At 38.6% G+C, this 16564-nt stretch overlaps 1 protein-coding gene across 7 annotated transcripts in view; it reads left to right on the top strand.

Moving 5' to 3' along the window:
• LOC136029343 (MAP/microtubule affinity-regulating kinase 3-like) overlaps window positions 1-16564 on the top strand; it is a 166942-nt gene that overhangs the window by 19134 nt on the left and 131244 nt on the right. For all 7 annotated transcript variants that reach the window (XM_065707636.1, XM_065707638.1, XM_065707639.1 and 4 more), the window contains 2 exons: window positions 10905-10940; window positions 11599-11736. In XM_065707636.1, the coding sequence (XP_065563708.1) occupies window positions 10905-10940; window positions 11599-11736 (174 nt within the window). The remainder of the gene's footprint in view (window positions 1-10904; window positions 10941-11598; window positions 11737-16564) is intronic.

Raw genomic sequence — 16564 nt, 5'->3', positions numbered from 1 at the left:
TTAAACTAAAAAATTTTTGCCCTCCAATCACTTTCGACTTTTAAAATGGGCACTAGTTCTTTCAATTTCCAATTGAATGAGTCCTTTTCGAAGTTTCTACGACGGTTTTGGTACGAAGTCCCCTTGTGTGACCCCCCTACCCCCCAAAAAGTTAATAATACATTGTGCCAACAACGCTCTTTACTTAGGCAGCGCTATTGCGCTGCCTATGATAGTTCGACTATTTAGTAAGATGGTTTTCTGTTTATTTTGTAATGTGCCTTTATAAAAGTAGAGCTTTTTGATTCAGGATACATATTGCCGCATTTACATTTTTTAGATCTTAGTTGACCTTGTTTACACGGGCTGGAAATCCTTTTAACCCTAAATTACCTTTATAGGTACTTGTTTGTAAGACAGTAAGTTGAAGACTGAAAAAAAATTGTTCTTAGTTGCCTACTTGGTTGACCAAAAACTGAAAGAAACAAGCAACACAACAAATGCCATAGCAGGGCTCAAATTGAACCAGGGGATTAATATGTACTATTATATATATAGATCTGGCAAGAAAGCAGAAGATTTTTACTAACCATTAAAAACTTTGTATTGTGTCCGTTCACTGAACTTCTTAGGAACTAGTTTGCTAATTTTATAGTTTAGAAAGAAACGTGTTCAATTCTTATCAAATAAGATAGTGAATATTGTTTGTGTAAGGGCAGGGGTATTCGGGAAAACATCATAAGTTATTTAAAAAACGGGAGCAGGGTTAGGATTTTTATATATGTATTGCTATATCTATCCATAAGATTTGGGAAATAACCGTTATATTCTTCAGTTTTTGAAATTAATTCAAGATTAAAATGTTCCTGGTTGGGATAATTTTGCTACGTGTTCTTTCTATATGCAGAAATTTAAATTAGTTATTCAAAAGCAGTTGTTGCAAAACAAACCTTTACTTCCTCATAGGCTACCATCCTCTTATTTAATACCATTACTGCTACTAGCAACTCACTTCAGCTCCAAGCCACCTGAAGTCAGCACAGCTTCGCACGCTCCCCCTCCATCCCAATATATTCAAAGCCTCCTTCTTTACACCCCCAAGAAGTTTCAATTTCCCTTGAATTTTCCATGTGACATCTTCCCACCCTATTTGGGGATGATTCGCTTTTCGTTTGGCCCTAGACGGCTGGCCAACAAGGATAATCATTGTCAATATGTCATCCTTCATTTGTAGAACCTGTCCTAACCATCTCATCCTTTCTCTCATTATAGACCTATGAAGAGGAATTGAATCACATTTTTGTAAAGCTTACTGTTTGAGATAGGGTCAGTCAGTTGGTTACCCAATGCAATCCGTAGGCAATTTCTCTGGAAAACATGTAGCCACTCCTCTTCCATTTTACGGAGCGCACGCGCTTCGGAACCATACTTGAGCACTGTCATCACTGTAGCTTCTAATCTTGGTTCACAGAGTATCTTCCAAACTGTTTTCAGCTGTGAAATAAACACTGGACCTTGGCTGTTCTACTTTTAAGATCTCCCCTGCACCCACCGTCTTTAATACTACCGAAGTAACTGCAGATGTCCACTTGATCGATCTTTTCGTTATCCAACATTACGTATTCACCTTCACTTATTCTTAGTCTTCTTGACATTAATTTTGAAACCTATTCTTGCACCTTGAACTAGAAAAACCTCTAAAAGTTCATTCATTTTGCTAACAATTTCATCTAGGATCCTCAATTTATGGCCATGATCTGAGTCTAGGATGTTTTACTTCTCCATTTAATTCCTTGTTCTTCCATTCCTTGCTGTGCTCCTTAGGACAAAGCCCATCAAAATGATCCATATAAATATGGTAAGAACGAAACCCTGCTTAACTCCTTATCTAATTCTCATTTCCTATCTTAGCTGCAGTAATGTTGTTTTCACACATATAACTGATCACTTTAATACTGTACAAGGATAGGACCATCGCTAAAGGTCTTCTAATAGCTGAATCAAATGCTTGCTTCTAAACTATAAAACTGCGGGCTAAAAGCGTTTGATGAGTCAGGCATTTCTCATTTAAGAGTGAAAATTTGGTCCACACATCCTCTGCCCTTCCTACATCCACACTGTTCTTCTCTTAAGACTGTATCTACAGCATGTCTAAGCCTAAAAATTATCATCATAATGATTAATGACTAACGCCTCTATAATTACAGTACTCACTCTTATCTCGTTATGGCACTTGGTATTAACCAAGTGACATATAGCAGTCGCCAATTCTGTCGGTCTGTCTGTCGGTCTGTCTGTCTGTCGGTCTGTCCCGGTTTTGCTACTTTAGGCACTTCCAGGTAAGCTAGGACGATGAAATTTGGCAAGCGTATCAGGGACCGGACCAGATTAAATTAGAAATAGTCGTTTTCCCGATTTGACCATCTGGGGGGGAGTGGGGGCCCGGTTAATTCGCAAAAAATAGAAAAAATGAAGTATTTTTAACTTATCAGCGGGTATTTGGATCTTAATGAAATTTGATGTTTGGAATCATATTGTGTCTTAGAGCTCTTATTTTAAATCCCGACCGGATCTGATGACATTGGGGGGAGTCGGAGGGGGAAAACCTAAAGTCCCGGTTTTGCTACTTTAGGCACTTCCAGGTAAGCTAGGACGATGAAATTTGGCAAGCGTATCAGGGACCGGACCAGATTAAATTAGAAATAGTCGTTTTCCCGATTTGACCATCTGGGGGGGGGGAGTAGGGGCCGGTTAATTCGGAAAAATAGAAAAAATGAAGTATTTTTAACTTATGAGCGGGTGATTGGATCTTAATGAAATTTGATGTTTGGAATGATATTGTGTCTCAGAGCTCTTATTTTAAATCCCGACTGGGTCTGATGACATTGGGGGGAGTTGGAGGGGGGAAACCTAAAATCTTGGAAAACACTTAGAGTAGAGGGATCGGGATGAAACTTGATGGGAAAAATAAGCGCAAGTCCTAGATACATGATTGACATAATCGGAACTTATTTGTTCTCTTTGGGGTAGTTGGGGGGGGGAGTAAGTCTTAAAAATTAGAAAAATGAGGTATTTTCAACTTGCGAACGGGTGATCGGATCTCAATGAAATTTGATGTTTAGAAGGATATCGTGTCTTAGAGCTCTTATTTTAAATCCCGACCAGATCTTGTGATGGGGGCGGGGAGTTGGGAGGGGGAACCTAAAACTTGGAAAACACTTAGAGTGGAGGGATCGGGATGAAACATGGTGGGAAAAATAAACACAAGTCCTAGATAGATGATTGACATAAACGGAACGGATCCGCTCTCTTTTGGGTAGTTGGGGGGGGGGGTTAATTCTGAAAAATTAGAAAAAATGAGGTATTTTTAACTTACGAACGGGTGATTGGATCTCCATGAAATTTGATTTTTAGAAGGATATCGTGGCTCAAAGCTCTTATTTTAAATCTTGACCGGATCTGGTGACATTGGGGGAAGTTTGGGGTGGGGAGACCTAAAATGATGGGAAACGCTTAGATTGGAGGGATTGGGATGAAACTTGGTTGGAAAAATAAGCAAAAGTCTTGCATACGTAATTTACATAATTGGAACGGATCCGCTCAATTGCGGCGGGGGGGGGTAATTCTGAAAAATAAGAAAAATAACGTATTTTTAACTTACGAAGGAGTGATCGGATCTTCATGAAACTTCATATTTAGAAGGACCTCGTAACTCTGATATCTTATTTTAAATTTCAACCGGATCAAACGTAATTGGGGGGGGGGGGCAGTTGGGGGGACCGGAAATCTTAGAAAATACTTAAAGCGGTGAGATCAGGATGAAACTGGATGGGAAGAATAGAAACCTGTCTAAGATACGTGACTGACATAACTGGACCGGATCTGCTCTCTTTGGTGGAATTGGGAGGGGGGAGGTAATTTTGAAAATTGAGGTATTTGTAACTTACGAAAGGGTGACCAGATCTTAATGAAATTTGATATTTAGAAGGATCTTGTGCTATAAAGTTTAACTTTAGGTTCTGACCTTCTCACAAGTGCCAAATGAGCTCTTGGCTCTTGGCTCTTCCGACCTCGTACCATATGAGCTCTCGGCTCTTCCGACCTCGTCCAAATGAGCTCTTGGCTCTTCCGACCTCGTACCATATGAGCTCTCGGCTCTTCCGACCTCGTCACAAGTGCCATATGAGCTCTTAGCTCTTGTTTTTTGTGGAGGCGTTTAGTTAGTTTTCCTAAAATCACTAGTATTTCTCCTTTTCCAAAAATCATATCCATAATCTTAAGCAACTTATCTCTAGCCTCACAACCATCATATATATAAAATCCATTTACTACACTATCAACACCTGGGGCCCTGTTGTTTTTTAATCCTTTTAGTACTGTCATTAATTTCTCGTCATAAAAAAATCTTTCTTCACATCCAAAGTGTCATGAACTTTTTCATCTTTTCTTTATCTTTTCCTGTAACCGTCGTGATTTAGCACATTCTAAAAATGTCCTGCCCTTCTCTCTTGAACTCTTTTCTTCTCACTAATTGTGGCCGCGGTCCTATCTTTAACTGGGACAAATCCAGATTGATTATCCCCTCTTAATTTATTAACATACCAGTAAAATATTTTTCTGTTGTTCTATCTTGCTGCATCTGTCAGATGTTCGGCAATTTTATCCTTGGCCTTTATTTCACACCTCCTTAATTCACATTCCTAAATAATTCTTATACAGGCTCCTCCGCCACTTTATTAAACATAAAGCATTTTGACTAATATTCCTTGCTGTGCTTCTAACTTTCTTCCCTAAGACACCATCAGCGATTTCATAAACTATTTTCCTGAAATTATTCTATCCTTCTCCTGTATTCTTAAATTTTAAACTCTCCAGTTTAGTATTCAACTGTTCCTGGAATTTTTTCTTAAATTCTCGTTCTGGAGTCTACCAACGTCATAACTTCCCGGAAGGTAGTTGACCTTCAAAATTTCAGCTTTAAATTAACCCTTGACACTATAAGATGGTGATCTTTATTTTCAACATCAGTAACAGCACTCTTATATACCCTAGTATCTTGTATCGATCCTTTTAGTCTTTGGTTTACAATAGCAAAACCAATAAGGTTAACTTTCTTACCATCATATGAATTCCTTATTAACTTATGGGCCATTTTATGACCAAGTACTGTATTGGTTATTACTAGATAGTTATACCTACAAAATTACAAGGGTCTGTAAGCATTACTGTTTTCTTTCCTAAACCAAATTTACCTAGGATATGATACCATTTATCCCTACTTTTACAGACGTGGGCAATAAAATCTTCTAATAAAAATACCAATGTTTCTACCTGGGAAGTAAAATTTATCTGAGTCACTGCTATCTCAATCAGTCGGTTCTACAGGGTTGGTAAACAGTCGGTATACTTTTTTGACTGATACCCTGCACTTTTTAGTCAGAAAATAGGCGACTGAGCGTTCTATTATTAATGCCATCCCAACCTAAAAAAGACTTGGCAGCTTAACTCAATGAAGTTTTATTTTGCTTCGTGTAACCGAAGATCCCTATACGAGAAAGAAGGAAAGAAAAAATGCGTCCCCATGAATTGTAAAGATTAAGGAAACAAAAAAAGTTTGCTCCCCCAAACCTGGCAAGAGTAAAATTTAAAAATATTATTTGCCAAAAATATAACCAATGGGCCATTGGAAGTTCTCCACCAGGTATCATCACTGCAACATAGTGGCTGGTTTAGTAATGACATACTTTTGCAACCAAATTTTCCTTTTTGTTTTTTAACAGAATTTTCTTTTTGTTTCAATTGATACGTTGGCATATTTTTCATTTTTGATTTTATCTATAGCATCATTTAGCTTTCTAAGAAACGGATCAAGTAAAAAGCTTCACATGTCTGAGTATTATTATTAGTGAAGATGGTTAACAAAGTAAAGACGTAAATAGTAGGATAGCCAAGGGTGTGGGTGTATGTGTGTGTTTTTAGTTAGGGAGATGTGAAGATCAAGTCTTTAACTAAGATCAGAATATAGGAAGCCAAGGTAATGACAGTCGCCAAGTATGGATCTGACACATGTGCGCTTTGAAAGGTATATCAAGACGTGTTAGATGTTGTGAAGTATTTAACTTGTAATTTGTGGCAGGTCAGACAACAAATTCCATTGACGTCACACCCCAGGTGGTTGAGCGAGCAGTCGCACCACTTACCCCCACCCAAGACAAAAGTTGAGGTTAGTGACATCGTGATTCAAACCGGGGTTGCTAACTGCCGACGACTCAAAAGAGTGCAAATCAAAGCCCAAAAAGAGTGATTTTTGCACAAAAACAGTGCAAGTCAAAAAATTTGCTCGCGCGCGGCTGGCGGCTGCTGCCGCGCGCGCAGCTCCTCACTGTTCTGATCACTTTTGTTTAGGAAAAACCCTTGATATGGCTTAAAATTCTACTGAAATAGCAGGGATTGTATTTTCAAAAAGTAAAGCCAATGAAAAGGAGATTGAAACTCAAAAATGAGATAAAACACTTTTTTTTTCAGAATTAATACAGGTTCAGACCTTTATAGAAAATTTGCTTAACTTTCACCCTCTGCAGAACCTGCCATGCATGCAATCCTTTAATCCCAATAAATATATAGAGGATAGACATAGTGACTCATCAATAACTTCCCAGGTTATGTCTTCGGCCCTGGATTCATTTTTGAAAGTGCCATTCATATAACAACTAATTTTCAGGATAACAAGAAGTCCCTAAGCTATAATTTCACCCTTTTTTTCATAGTGTACCCTTTTCCGCCATTTTGATAGTATGGGTCCCTGGCTGGTAAGATTTTTATTTCTGAAGAAAAAAAAATGGCTATCACAAGCCGAGGTGTGCCATTCTCACTTTAAATGGTGCGTAGGCCTAAAGTCTTTGCAGAATTTTATCAGTTTGAGAGTAGACTTTGCAAAGGTTTGTTTGGTCGCTATTTCTCCATCATTTTACAGCATTCTTACTTCCATTTCCAAAATAATGCTTGTGCCAAACAGCTTTTGACTTCGTTTATTAAATTTGGATTTCTAGTTTCCTACGCTTGTTAATTTGACTTCTGTTTGATCTACTTCTTCTTCAGTAGTTTTCAGAAATGCTGGAAAGAAGACTGGGTGATCGGGAGAAAGCAGAGGCAGAGATAACAGAGATCATACCGGCTAGAATTTGTATCTTTTGCACTCAAATAATTTAATTTTAAGTTTTTATTTGACTAGCACTTTTTCTCTCATTATTTTGTAAAAAAGTGCAAAAAAGGGATTTCAACTAAAAATTGGCAAAAAGAGTGCGATTCCCGTCCGTGTGCAAGTTGGCAACCCTTCTGTTCCAGGTCCCAAAGGACAATGGATTGTAAGTCTAGTGTGCCACCCGCTCGACTTAGGGTGAATTGGGTTAAGGGGAAGTCTAGGTACTCGTTTGACTGAACGTATACCAGATGGTAAGATTTACGAAAAGTATGGTCTGATCCCACTTTCTAGGACTATAATGAAAGAAAGGTTAAAGTGGATTGGCTATATTTTACAGATGGAGGATGATTAATTTCCAACGATTGTGCTTTTTGGCCTTCCATCTGGGGCTAGGACATCAGCAGTTTATTCTGGTTTTCCCAAATGGATTGGGAAAAGTTCATGAGTAGGGATGTAAGGGTATTCCAACGTTAACGGGGGGGGGGAAGAAAGAAGCTTGAATAGACTGGAATGAAGAAAGATTGTGGGCAGCAGTTTTAAAAATGGACAGTTTCCATAACTTACAGCCCTTTCCCCGTGGGCTTGGGGAAGGGGGGCTGTCAAAACCAGAATCATAATTATTTGACCTTTACACTATTTTGAATAAAGATTGACTATCTCAAAATTTCGATCAGATGTATTTGGGGGTAAAGAGCGGGAGAAGGGGTTGGCTGCCCTTTCACTGCGTTGTCTATAGTAAAGAGACATAAGGCTTCAATGTTTCATTATTTATGTATTTTTATTTTTTGAGGTACTTTGTATGGAAGGGGTTGTCGTATAAGCTTTGGAGGCGGCTCATTTATTGTAAATCGGAAGTTCTATTTCCCTTTTTAAGAATCAAAAGTGATCGGAGGGCGACCTGCACCTCTCAAGCTATTTTTTTCTCAAATGCATCAACATTTTGAGATGACCATTTTGTTAAAATAGTCCAAAGACCAATAGTCAAAAAGATGAATTAAAATCAACTTGGTGGACTGCGATGTACAACTTCAGAGTCATTGTTAATTAGAGAAAAAGTCAAGGCAGATAGTCTCAGTAAGAGGCAAAGCTGGCAACTCATTGTTAACATATACGGCTTTTATGGGAGGGGTGGTTGTGTGAACTTCGACGGGGCACGTTTGATTGCAAATTGAAAGTTACAGTGCCCTTTTTAAGAGTCAAAAGTGACCGAGGGCAACCCGCTCCCCCCCAAAATAAATCCAATCAAAATTTTTTATACCCATTTTATTCAAAATAGTCCGCATGCCAAAAAACTATGCCTCCAGAATTGAAACTACTCCCCACAGCCCCGGGAAAAGGGTTGTAAGCCGCCGTGCAAAAAGTATGGTAGCATAGTAGCAATGCCACTAGGCAGTTTTCAAATTTGTCGGCAGATTTTCTCTGAAAATACCATTTTAACATGTAGAAATACTTTTTGCTGAGAGAAAAGCTGTCAAAACACTAAATTATGCTGTTAAGTATTGGCAACTTTTGGAATTCTGTTAAATTCTGCTACTGGCAGCTTTGGAATTTATTCAATGCCTGGTTGTAAATTTATGCAAGTTGCCCATTATTAACATCTAAAGCTTTTATGGAAAGGTTGCTCGTATAAACCTCGGAGGGGCTGCCTCGATTAGAAATTGAAAGTTCCAGTGCCCTTTTTAAGAGTCAAAAGTGATCGGACCCCCATGCCCAAATGTATCCGATCAAAAATTTGAAATAGCTATTTCGTTCAAAATACTCCGAAGGTCAAATAAGTATGCCTCTGAGGTTCACATCTTCCCCCCCTCCAGGTCCCGGTTCAAGGGCTGTAAGTTTTTGTCCATTTTTTTTTAAACATATGTTTTTGTTTTTTTTAATGAAAAAAGGTGTATGTTTGATCCTGGATTCCAAAAGAAGTTTAGAGTATTAAGGTGAAAGTTCAAGGAAATCTTGAGAGTGATGCCAAATACAATCAAAACATACTTTGTCCTTGGTGGTTGTGGAATGGAAATATCAACAATATCCAAGGAACAGCTGAGAGTATTAGGTTGAAACTTTCAAAGTATATTGAGGGGATGTTGTAGAGAGATTGGAGGGCAACCAGCCTCCCTCCTTTTCCTTTTTCCTTCTCCTTTTTGCCCCCCTCTCCTTAACAATGGCCGAAGTTTTGTAATCGCCGTTTCGTCAAACTAGCCAAAATGTATAATTGCCATGTCTCCAAGGATTGCATGCTCCCACAGCCCTGGGTCATGGATTGTAGATCAAACAACTTATTCATTGTTTATATGCAGGATTTATCATTAGGAATAGGAGAGAGTTTTATTCTGTGTTATTCGAAAAGGCCTGGGGCATTAAGGTGAAACCTAGGAAAATGTTGAGGGTCATCTTATACTAGATCAAAAAGCACCATCTGCATCCATTTTTTTATCAAAAGACGTATATGTAATATCTTAAGAACCTCTGTAGGTATTAAATTAAAACTTTCAGGACACGTTTAGGGGGATGTTTTGAAGTGGTCGAAGGGCTTCCAGTCCCCTCCCATGTCCTCTTTAGCCGCCCTCTCGAATAACTTACGATCAAATTTCGAAATAGCTATCTTGTTCAATATAGTCTAAAAGTGAAATAACTATGCCTATGAGGATGACATAACCCTCCACAGCCTCGGAGAGGAATAACAAACACAATCAAAACATACTATATGCAGGTTGGATGTCAAAAGGGCGTATCAGAACTATCTAAGGAACCGCTGAGGGTATTAACTTGAAACTTACAGGGTATATTGAAGGAGATGTTGAAATGTGATTGGGGGGCTTCAAACCCCCCTGCCTTTTTTAGATCTCCCTCCTCTCAACACTGATCAGAATTTTAAAAATGATTTTATTGAAAAGGTCTAGTAGCTGTGCCTTCGGGGGTGCAATGACTCCCGAAGCCATCAGGGCAAAGATTGTAAATTAGACATTTTACCCTTTTTAATTACAGGATTTATCGTTTGGAAAAAGGTAAATGCTTGATTCTGAGTGTGTTTGGTAAGGTTACCTACATTATGGTGAAATTTCATGGAATGTTGAAGGGCATTTTTAACTAAATCAAAAGATACTATTTGAATCCAGTTTTTCAAAAAGGTCTGTCTGCAATAGCTCCAGTACGGCTGGGGGTGTTAAGTTTAATTTTTAGGGCATGTTGAAGGGGGTGTTGAAAAACGGTCGGAGGGCAACCAGTCCGCCTCTCATTCCCTGTTTAGCTGCAATCTCCCCATAGATATCTGATTAGAATTTTACAAATAGTCATCTTATTTAAAGTAGTCAAAAATTCAAATAACTTTGCTTCCAGGGATGACAAAACCTCCCATTGCTCCTGGGGCTAGTGTTGTACATTATATAAGTTGTCCGTTGTTTATGTATAAGGTTTATTATTGAGAAAAGGGGCATGTTTCATCTTGAGTCTCCAAAAGGCTTAGGGTATTGAGGTAAAACCTTAAGAAAATGTTGAGGGGAATATCAAACACAATCAAAACATATTATATGCAGGAGGACTGTCAAAAGACTACAATAGCAATATCTAAGGAATGGCTAAGGGTCTCACTGAGTAATGTATCTAATTAGGTCTTGTAATGCGGTTTTTTTTTTTAGCTTTTTTTTGGACGAATTAGATGTTGCTATTTTCGTAGCTGTTTTATGTTTATAAATTGAAATGATTGCCATTACTAAATGATTTTCTTTTCCAGGCGAAATCTACTCCAATTAAGTCCCCCTTGAGACCGGTGAGTGTATATTTTATTTTTTATCGTTTAAGGCTGGTGTCCGTCCTTTTGAGCAGGCAGAAATGTATTTTAAAGAAAAGTAAACTTGAGTTGGTCGACATATGATCATCAAATAGTATAAGAGTAAAACCACCCAAAATGTTATTCAAAATATTCGTCAATGATTTCTTCAGCCGTTTCTTTTTTTTTGACAAAGTTTTTTTTCCTCAATTAAGAATGACTTTGAAATATATTCCACACTTGTTTCAAACATTAAAAGTAGGTCACTGTTTGAGGTGCATATGTGTCAAATTGAGGAGGAGGTGTTAAAGATAATAATGAAAGAGTTGAGAGTAAAACTACCTAAAATGCTATTCAAATTATTTATCAATGGTTTCTTAAGCAGTTCGTTTTTTTCGACAAACAGTTTTTTTCTGAACTAGACTGCCTTATAAATACCTTTACGCGTGTTTCAGATATTATTAATAAGCTACTGTTAAAAGTGCATACGTGTCAACTTTTTTGGGGAGAGGGGGCCTGTTCCCGAGCTTGGAAAAAAGCCTATTCCCAAGGACTGGGTGATTAATCAGTAAGTTTTAATGGATTCAAAATTTTTATTCTCAGGATCACGATTGAGAAACTTGAAAGATCGAGTTAATGGTGATATTTATTATTTTAGGGTTCTGAGACTGGTGTTCGCAGCTCTGGAAGGAGATCAGAGGAGCCTCATATAGGAAAATATCGGCTGCTAAAAACGATTGGCAAAGGAAACTTTGCGAAAGTCAAGTTGGCTAAACATATACCTACAGGAAAAGAGGTTAGTTTTTCTGATAATCTCATTAGTTATTTGATCAAGGTAAATCTTGAGAAAAAAGTAGTTGAGAAAAGTTAGACTTTCGATACACAAAGAAATGTTGGCTCAAAGCTGATGGTGGTTTAAGGTTAGAGTTTATTGATTCCCACCGGAAACTGCTGCCACGCATAATCGAGTTTGGATCAATTTTTGACCAGAAAGACGTTCCAGTTCTGTAAGAACTTCATTTTGTACAATCCTATGTATGCTACTACCGTAAGTACATGACCAAGTGTTACGATGTTGCTTTTTAGAAGACAATAAGAAATAGTAAGATAAATAAAGACTCAGAGTTTAGAAACAAGTGGGAAACTAGTTAGACTGCTTTGGAATATTATCGTTGATCTTTTCAGCTTCTATTCAAGAGCCACTGGTGTTATAAAAAACCTTTTAATTAGTTGTTGCTGCCTAAATTCCTACCGCTTAATGTTCTCCGATTTTGTCTTATATATCCATGTTTTCGTGAAATTTTGTTTTTGTTTTATGTAAATCCTTTTGTAACGTTTTATTTTGTGTAAAGGTGGCTAAAGATTGGAAAAGCGGATCGCCTGTGTTTACACGTATCAAACATGTTTTTTATGGCACTTGATATTTACCAAGTGACATAAAGCGATCGCAAATTTTGTCGGTCTGTCGATCTGTTTGTCTGTCCCGCTTTTGCTACTTAAGGTACTTCCATCTAAGCTAGGACGATGAAATTTGGCAGCGTATCAGGAACCAGACAATATTAAATTAGAAATTGTTGTTTTCCCGATTCGATCATTTGGGGGGAGTGGGGGGACGGTTAAATCGGAAAAATTAGAAAAAAATGAGGTACTTTTAACTTACGAACGGGTGATCAGATCTGAATGAAATTTAATGTTTAGAAGGATATCGTGTCTCAGAGCTCTTATTTTAAATCCCAACCGGATCTGGTGACATTGAGGGGGGGAACCTAAAATCTTGGGAAACGCTTAGAGTGGAGGGATCGGGATGAAACTTCTTAGGAAAAATAAGCACAAGTCCTAGATACGCGATTAACATAACCGGAACGGATCCGCTTTCTTTGGGGTAGTTGGGGGGAGGAGGGTCAATTATGAAAAATTGGAAAAATGAGATAGTTTTAACTTACGAACGGGTGATAGGATCTCAATGAAATTTGATATTTAGTAGGATATCGTGCTCTCAGAGCTCTTATTTTAAATCCCGACCAGATCTGGTGACATTGGGGGGGCCTAAAATCTTGGAAAACGCTTAGAGTGGAGGGACCGGGATGAAACTTGGTGGGAAAAACAAGCAGAAGTCCTAGATACGTGATTGACATAATCGGAACGGATCCGCTCTATTTGAGGGAGTTGGGGTGAGGGTTAATTCTGAAAAATTAGAAAAAATGACGAATTTTTAACTTACGAAGGAGTGACCGGATCTTGATGAAACTTCATATTTAGAAGGACCTCGTGAATCAAATCTCTTATTTCAAATCCCGACCGGATCTAGCATCATTGGGGGGGTGGGGTGGAAATCTTGGAAAATACTTAAAACAGAGAGATCAGGATGAAACTGGGCGGGAAGAATAAAAACAAGTCCAAGATACGTGACAGACATAACCGGACCGGATCCACTGTCTTTGGTGTAGTTGGGGGGGGGGGATGATTCGGAAAAATTAGAAAAAATGAGGTATTTGTAGCTTACGAACGGGTGATCAGATCTTAATGAAATTTGATATTTAGAAGGATCATGTGCTTTAAAGCTTTTATTTTAAATTCCGAACAGATCCTGTGACATTGGGGGAATTGGAAGGGGAAACCGGAATTCTTGGAAAACGTGGAAATTGGGGTATCTTTATCTTACGAGTAGGTGATTGGACCTTAATGAAACTTGATATTAGAAGGATCTTATGTCTCCGATGCTCCATTTTCGACTCAAATCGGATTCAGAGACATAGGGGGTTGGCGTGTAAACAGAAATCTTGGATAACGCTTAGAGTGGAGAGCTCGGGATGAAACTTGATGGGAAGAATAAACACGAGTTCTAGATACGTGATTTACATAATTGGAACGGATCCGTTCTCTTTGGAGGAGCTGGGGATGTTAATTTGGAAAAATTAGAAAAATTGAGTTATTCTTAACTTAAGAACAGGTGACCGGATCTTAATGAGATTTGATATTTAGAAGGGATTCATGTCTCAGAGCTCTTATTTCAAATCCCGACCAGTTCTGTTGACGTTGGGGGAGTTGGAGGGGGGAATTGGAAATATTGGAAAACGCTTAGCGTGGAGGAATCGAGATGAAGCTTGGTGGGTAGAATAAGCAGATGTCGTACATACGTGATTGACGTAACTCTACTGGATTCGCTCTCTTTGGGGGGGGGGGGGTTCAGTGCTTTGGTGCGGTTTTGGTGCTTCTGGACGTGCTAGGACAATGAAAATTGGTAGGCGTGTCAGGGAGCTGCAAAATTGACTTGATAAAGTCGTTTTACCCGACTCGACTATATGGGGGGCGGGCTGAAGGGAGAGGAAAAATTATAAAAAATGACGTATTTATAACTTACGAGTGAGTGATCAGATCTAAATGAATTTTGATATTTAGAAGGACATTGTGACTCAGAGCTCTTATTTTAAATCCCGACTGGCATTAAGCCTCTGATTTTGCTTTTAAATCAATCTATTTTTTCCTAGAATTTTGCTAGAGCTCATACCATATGAGTTCTTGGCTCTTCTGGCCTCGTCACAAGTGCCATATGAGCTCTTAGCTCTTGTTTTGTTATATTTTAACCCCTCCTTCAGAAATAAATTGCAGTGGATATACCTTCTCGGTTGTAGGCAAAGTTACATTTTCCTTGTTAGTGTTGTTTTATTTTGTCCCTTGGAAGATCACGCGGACTTATCTAATAAGTACATAAGCCTGGTTTTATTTAGTTGATGATCTGTTTAGACAATCTTACAGGGTTATTTGCTACAGTTCATTCTATAATATTAGGTCTATGCCTTATCCTATATTCCCATACCCTTTCCCTTGCATTTATTACTGCAATTGCATATAATGTGTCATTTGGATGTATTGTATGTTATCTGATACTTTTTATGGCGCTTAGTATTTGCCAAGTGACATATAGCGAGTGCAATTTCTGTCGGTCTGTCTTTCTGTCTGTCTATCCCGGTTTTCCTAGTTTGGGCACTTCCAGATAAGCTAGGACGATGAAATTTGTCAGGCGTATCGGGGACCAGACCAGATTAAACTAGAAATAGTCATTTCCCCGATTTGAACATCTGGAAGGGGGGGGGGGTAATTCGCAAAAAATAGAAAAAATGATGCATTTTTGACTTACAAACGGGTAATCGGATCTTAATGAAATATGATATTTAGAAGGATATCGTGTCTCGGAGCTCGCATTTTAAGTTCCGACCGGATCCGGTGACATTGGGCGGAGTTGGAGGGGGAAACCCGAAATCTTGGAAAACGCTTAGAGTGGAGGAATCGGGATGAAACTTGGTGGGAAAAATAAGCACAAGTCCTAGATACGTGATTGATATAACTGGATGCTCTCTTTAGGGGGGTGGATAATTTGGAAAAATTAGAAAAATGTGGTATTTTTAACTTACGAGCGTGTGATTGGATTTTAATGAAATTTGAAATTCAGAAGGACCTCGTAACTCAGACCTCTTATTTTAAATACTGACCGGATCTAGTGTCATAGAAGGGGGAGTTGGGGGGGAGGGAACTGGAAATCTTGGAAAACGCTTAGAGCGGAGAGATCAAGATGAAACTTGGTGGGAAGAATAAGCATACGTCCTAGATACATGATTGACATACCCGAATCAGATCCGCTCTCTCTGGGGGAGTTGGGGGGGGGGGGCTAATTCGAAAAAATTTGAAAAAAATGAGGTATTTTTAACTGACGAACGGGTGATTATTGACGGACGAGCGGGGATCCTAATGAAATTTGATTTTTGAAGGACCTCGTTTCTAAAAGCTCTTGTTATAAATCCTGACTGGACCCGGTGACATTGGGCGGAGTTGGAGGAAGAAACCGGAAATCTTTGAAAACGCTTAGAGTGGAGAGGTCGTTATGATATTTGGTGAAAAGAATAAACACAAGTCTTAGATACGTGATTGAAGTAACTAGACTGGATTCGGGAAAAATAGAAAAAATGAGGTGTTTTTAACTTACGAACGCGTGATAAGATCTTAATGAAATTTGATATCTGGAAGGATCTTGTGATTCAGAGCTCTTTTTTAAAATCCTGACCAGATCCAGTGACATTAGGGGGAGCTGGTGGAGGAAACCGGAAATCTTGGAAAACGTGAAAATTGAGGTGTCTTTATCTTAGGAATGGGTGATTGGATCTTAATGAAACTTGATATATAGAAATATCTCGTGTCTCAGATGCTCCATTTTCAATTCGAATCGGATCTGGGGACATTGGGGGGTGTAGAAAAACTGGAAATCTTGGAAAACACTTAGGAGTGGAGAAATCGGCACTAAACTTGATGGGAGAAATCTTGGAAAATACTTGAAGTGGAGAGATCAGGATGAAACTGGGTGGGAAGAATAAAAACAATCCCTAGATACGTGGTTGACATAACCGGACTGAATCCGCTCTCTTCGGAGGAGTTGTAGGAAAGGGGGGTGGTTTTGATTCTGAAAAATAAGAAAAATTGAGGTATTTTTAACTATGAACCGGTTATTGGATCTTAATGAAATTTGATATTTAGAAGGAATTCACATCTCAGAGCTCTTATCTTAATTCCCGAACAGATCTGGTTACATTGGGGGGAGTTGGAGGGGGAAACCAGAAATCTTGGAAAACGCT

This window comes from Artemia franciscana, chromosome 7 (assembly GCF_032884065.1).
Source record: "Artemia franciscana chromosome 7, ASM3288406v1, whole genome shotgun sequence".
NCBI lineage: Eukaryota > Metazoa > Arthropoda > Branchiopoda > Anostraca > Artemiidae > Artemia > Artemia franciscana.
This window is presented reverse-complemented; position numbering and strand designations above follow the sequence as displayed.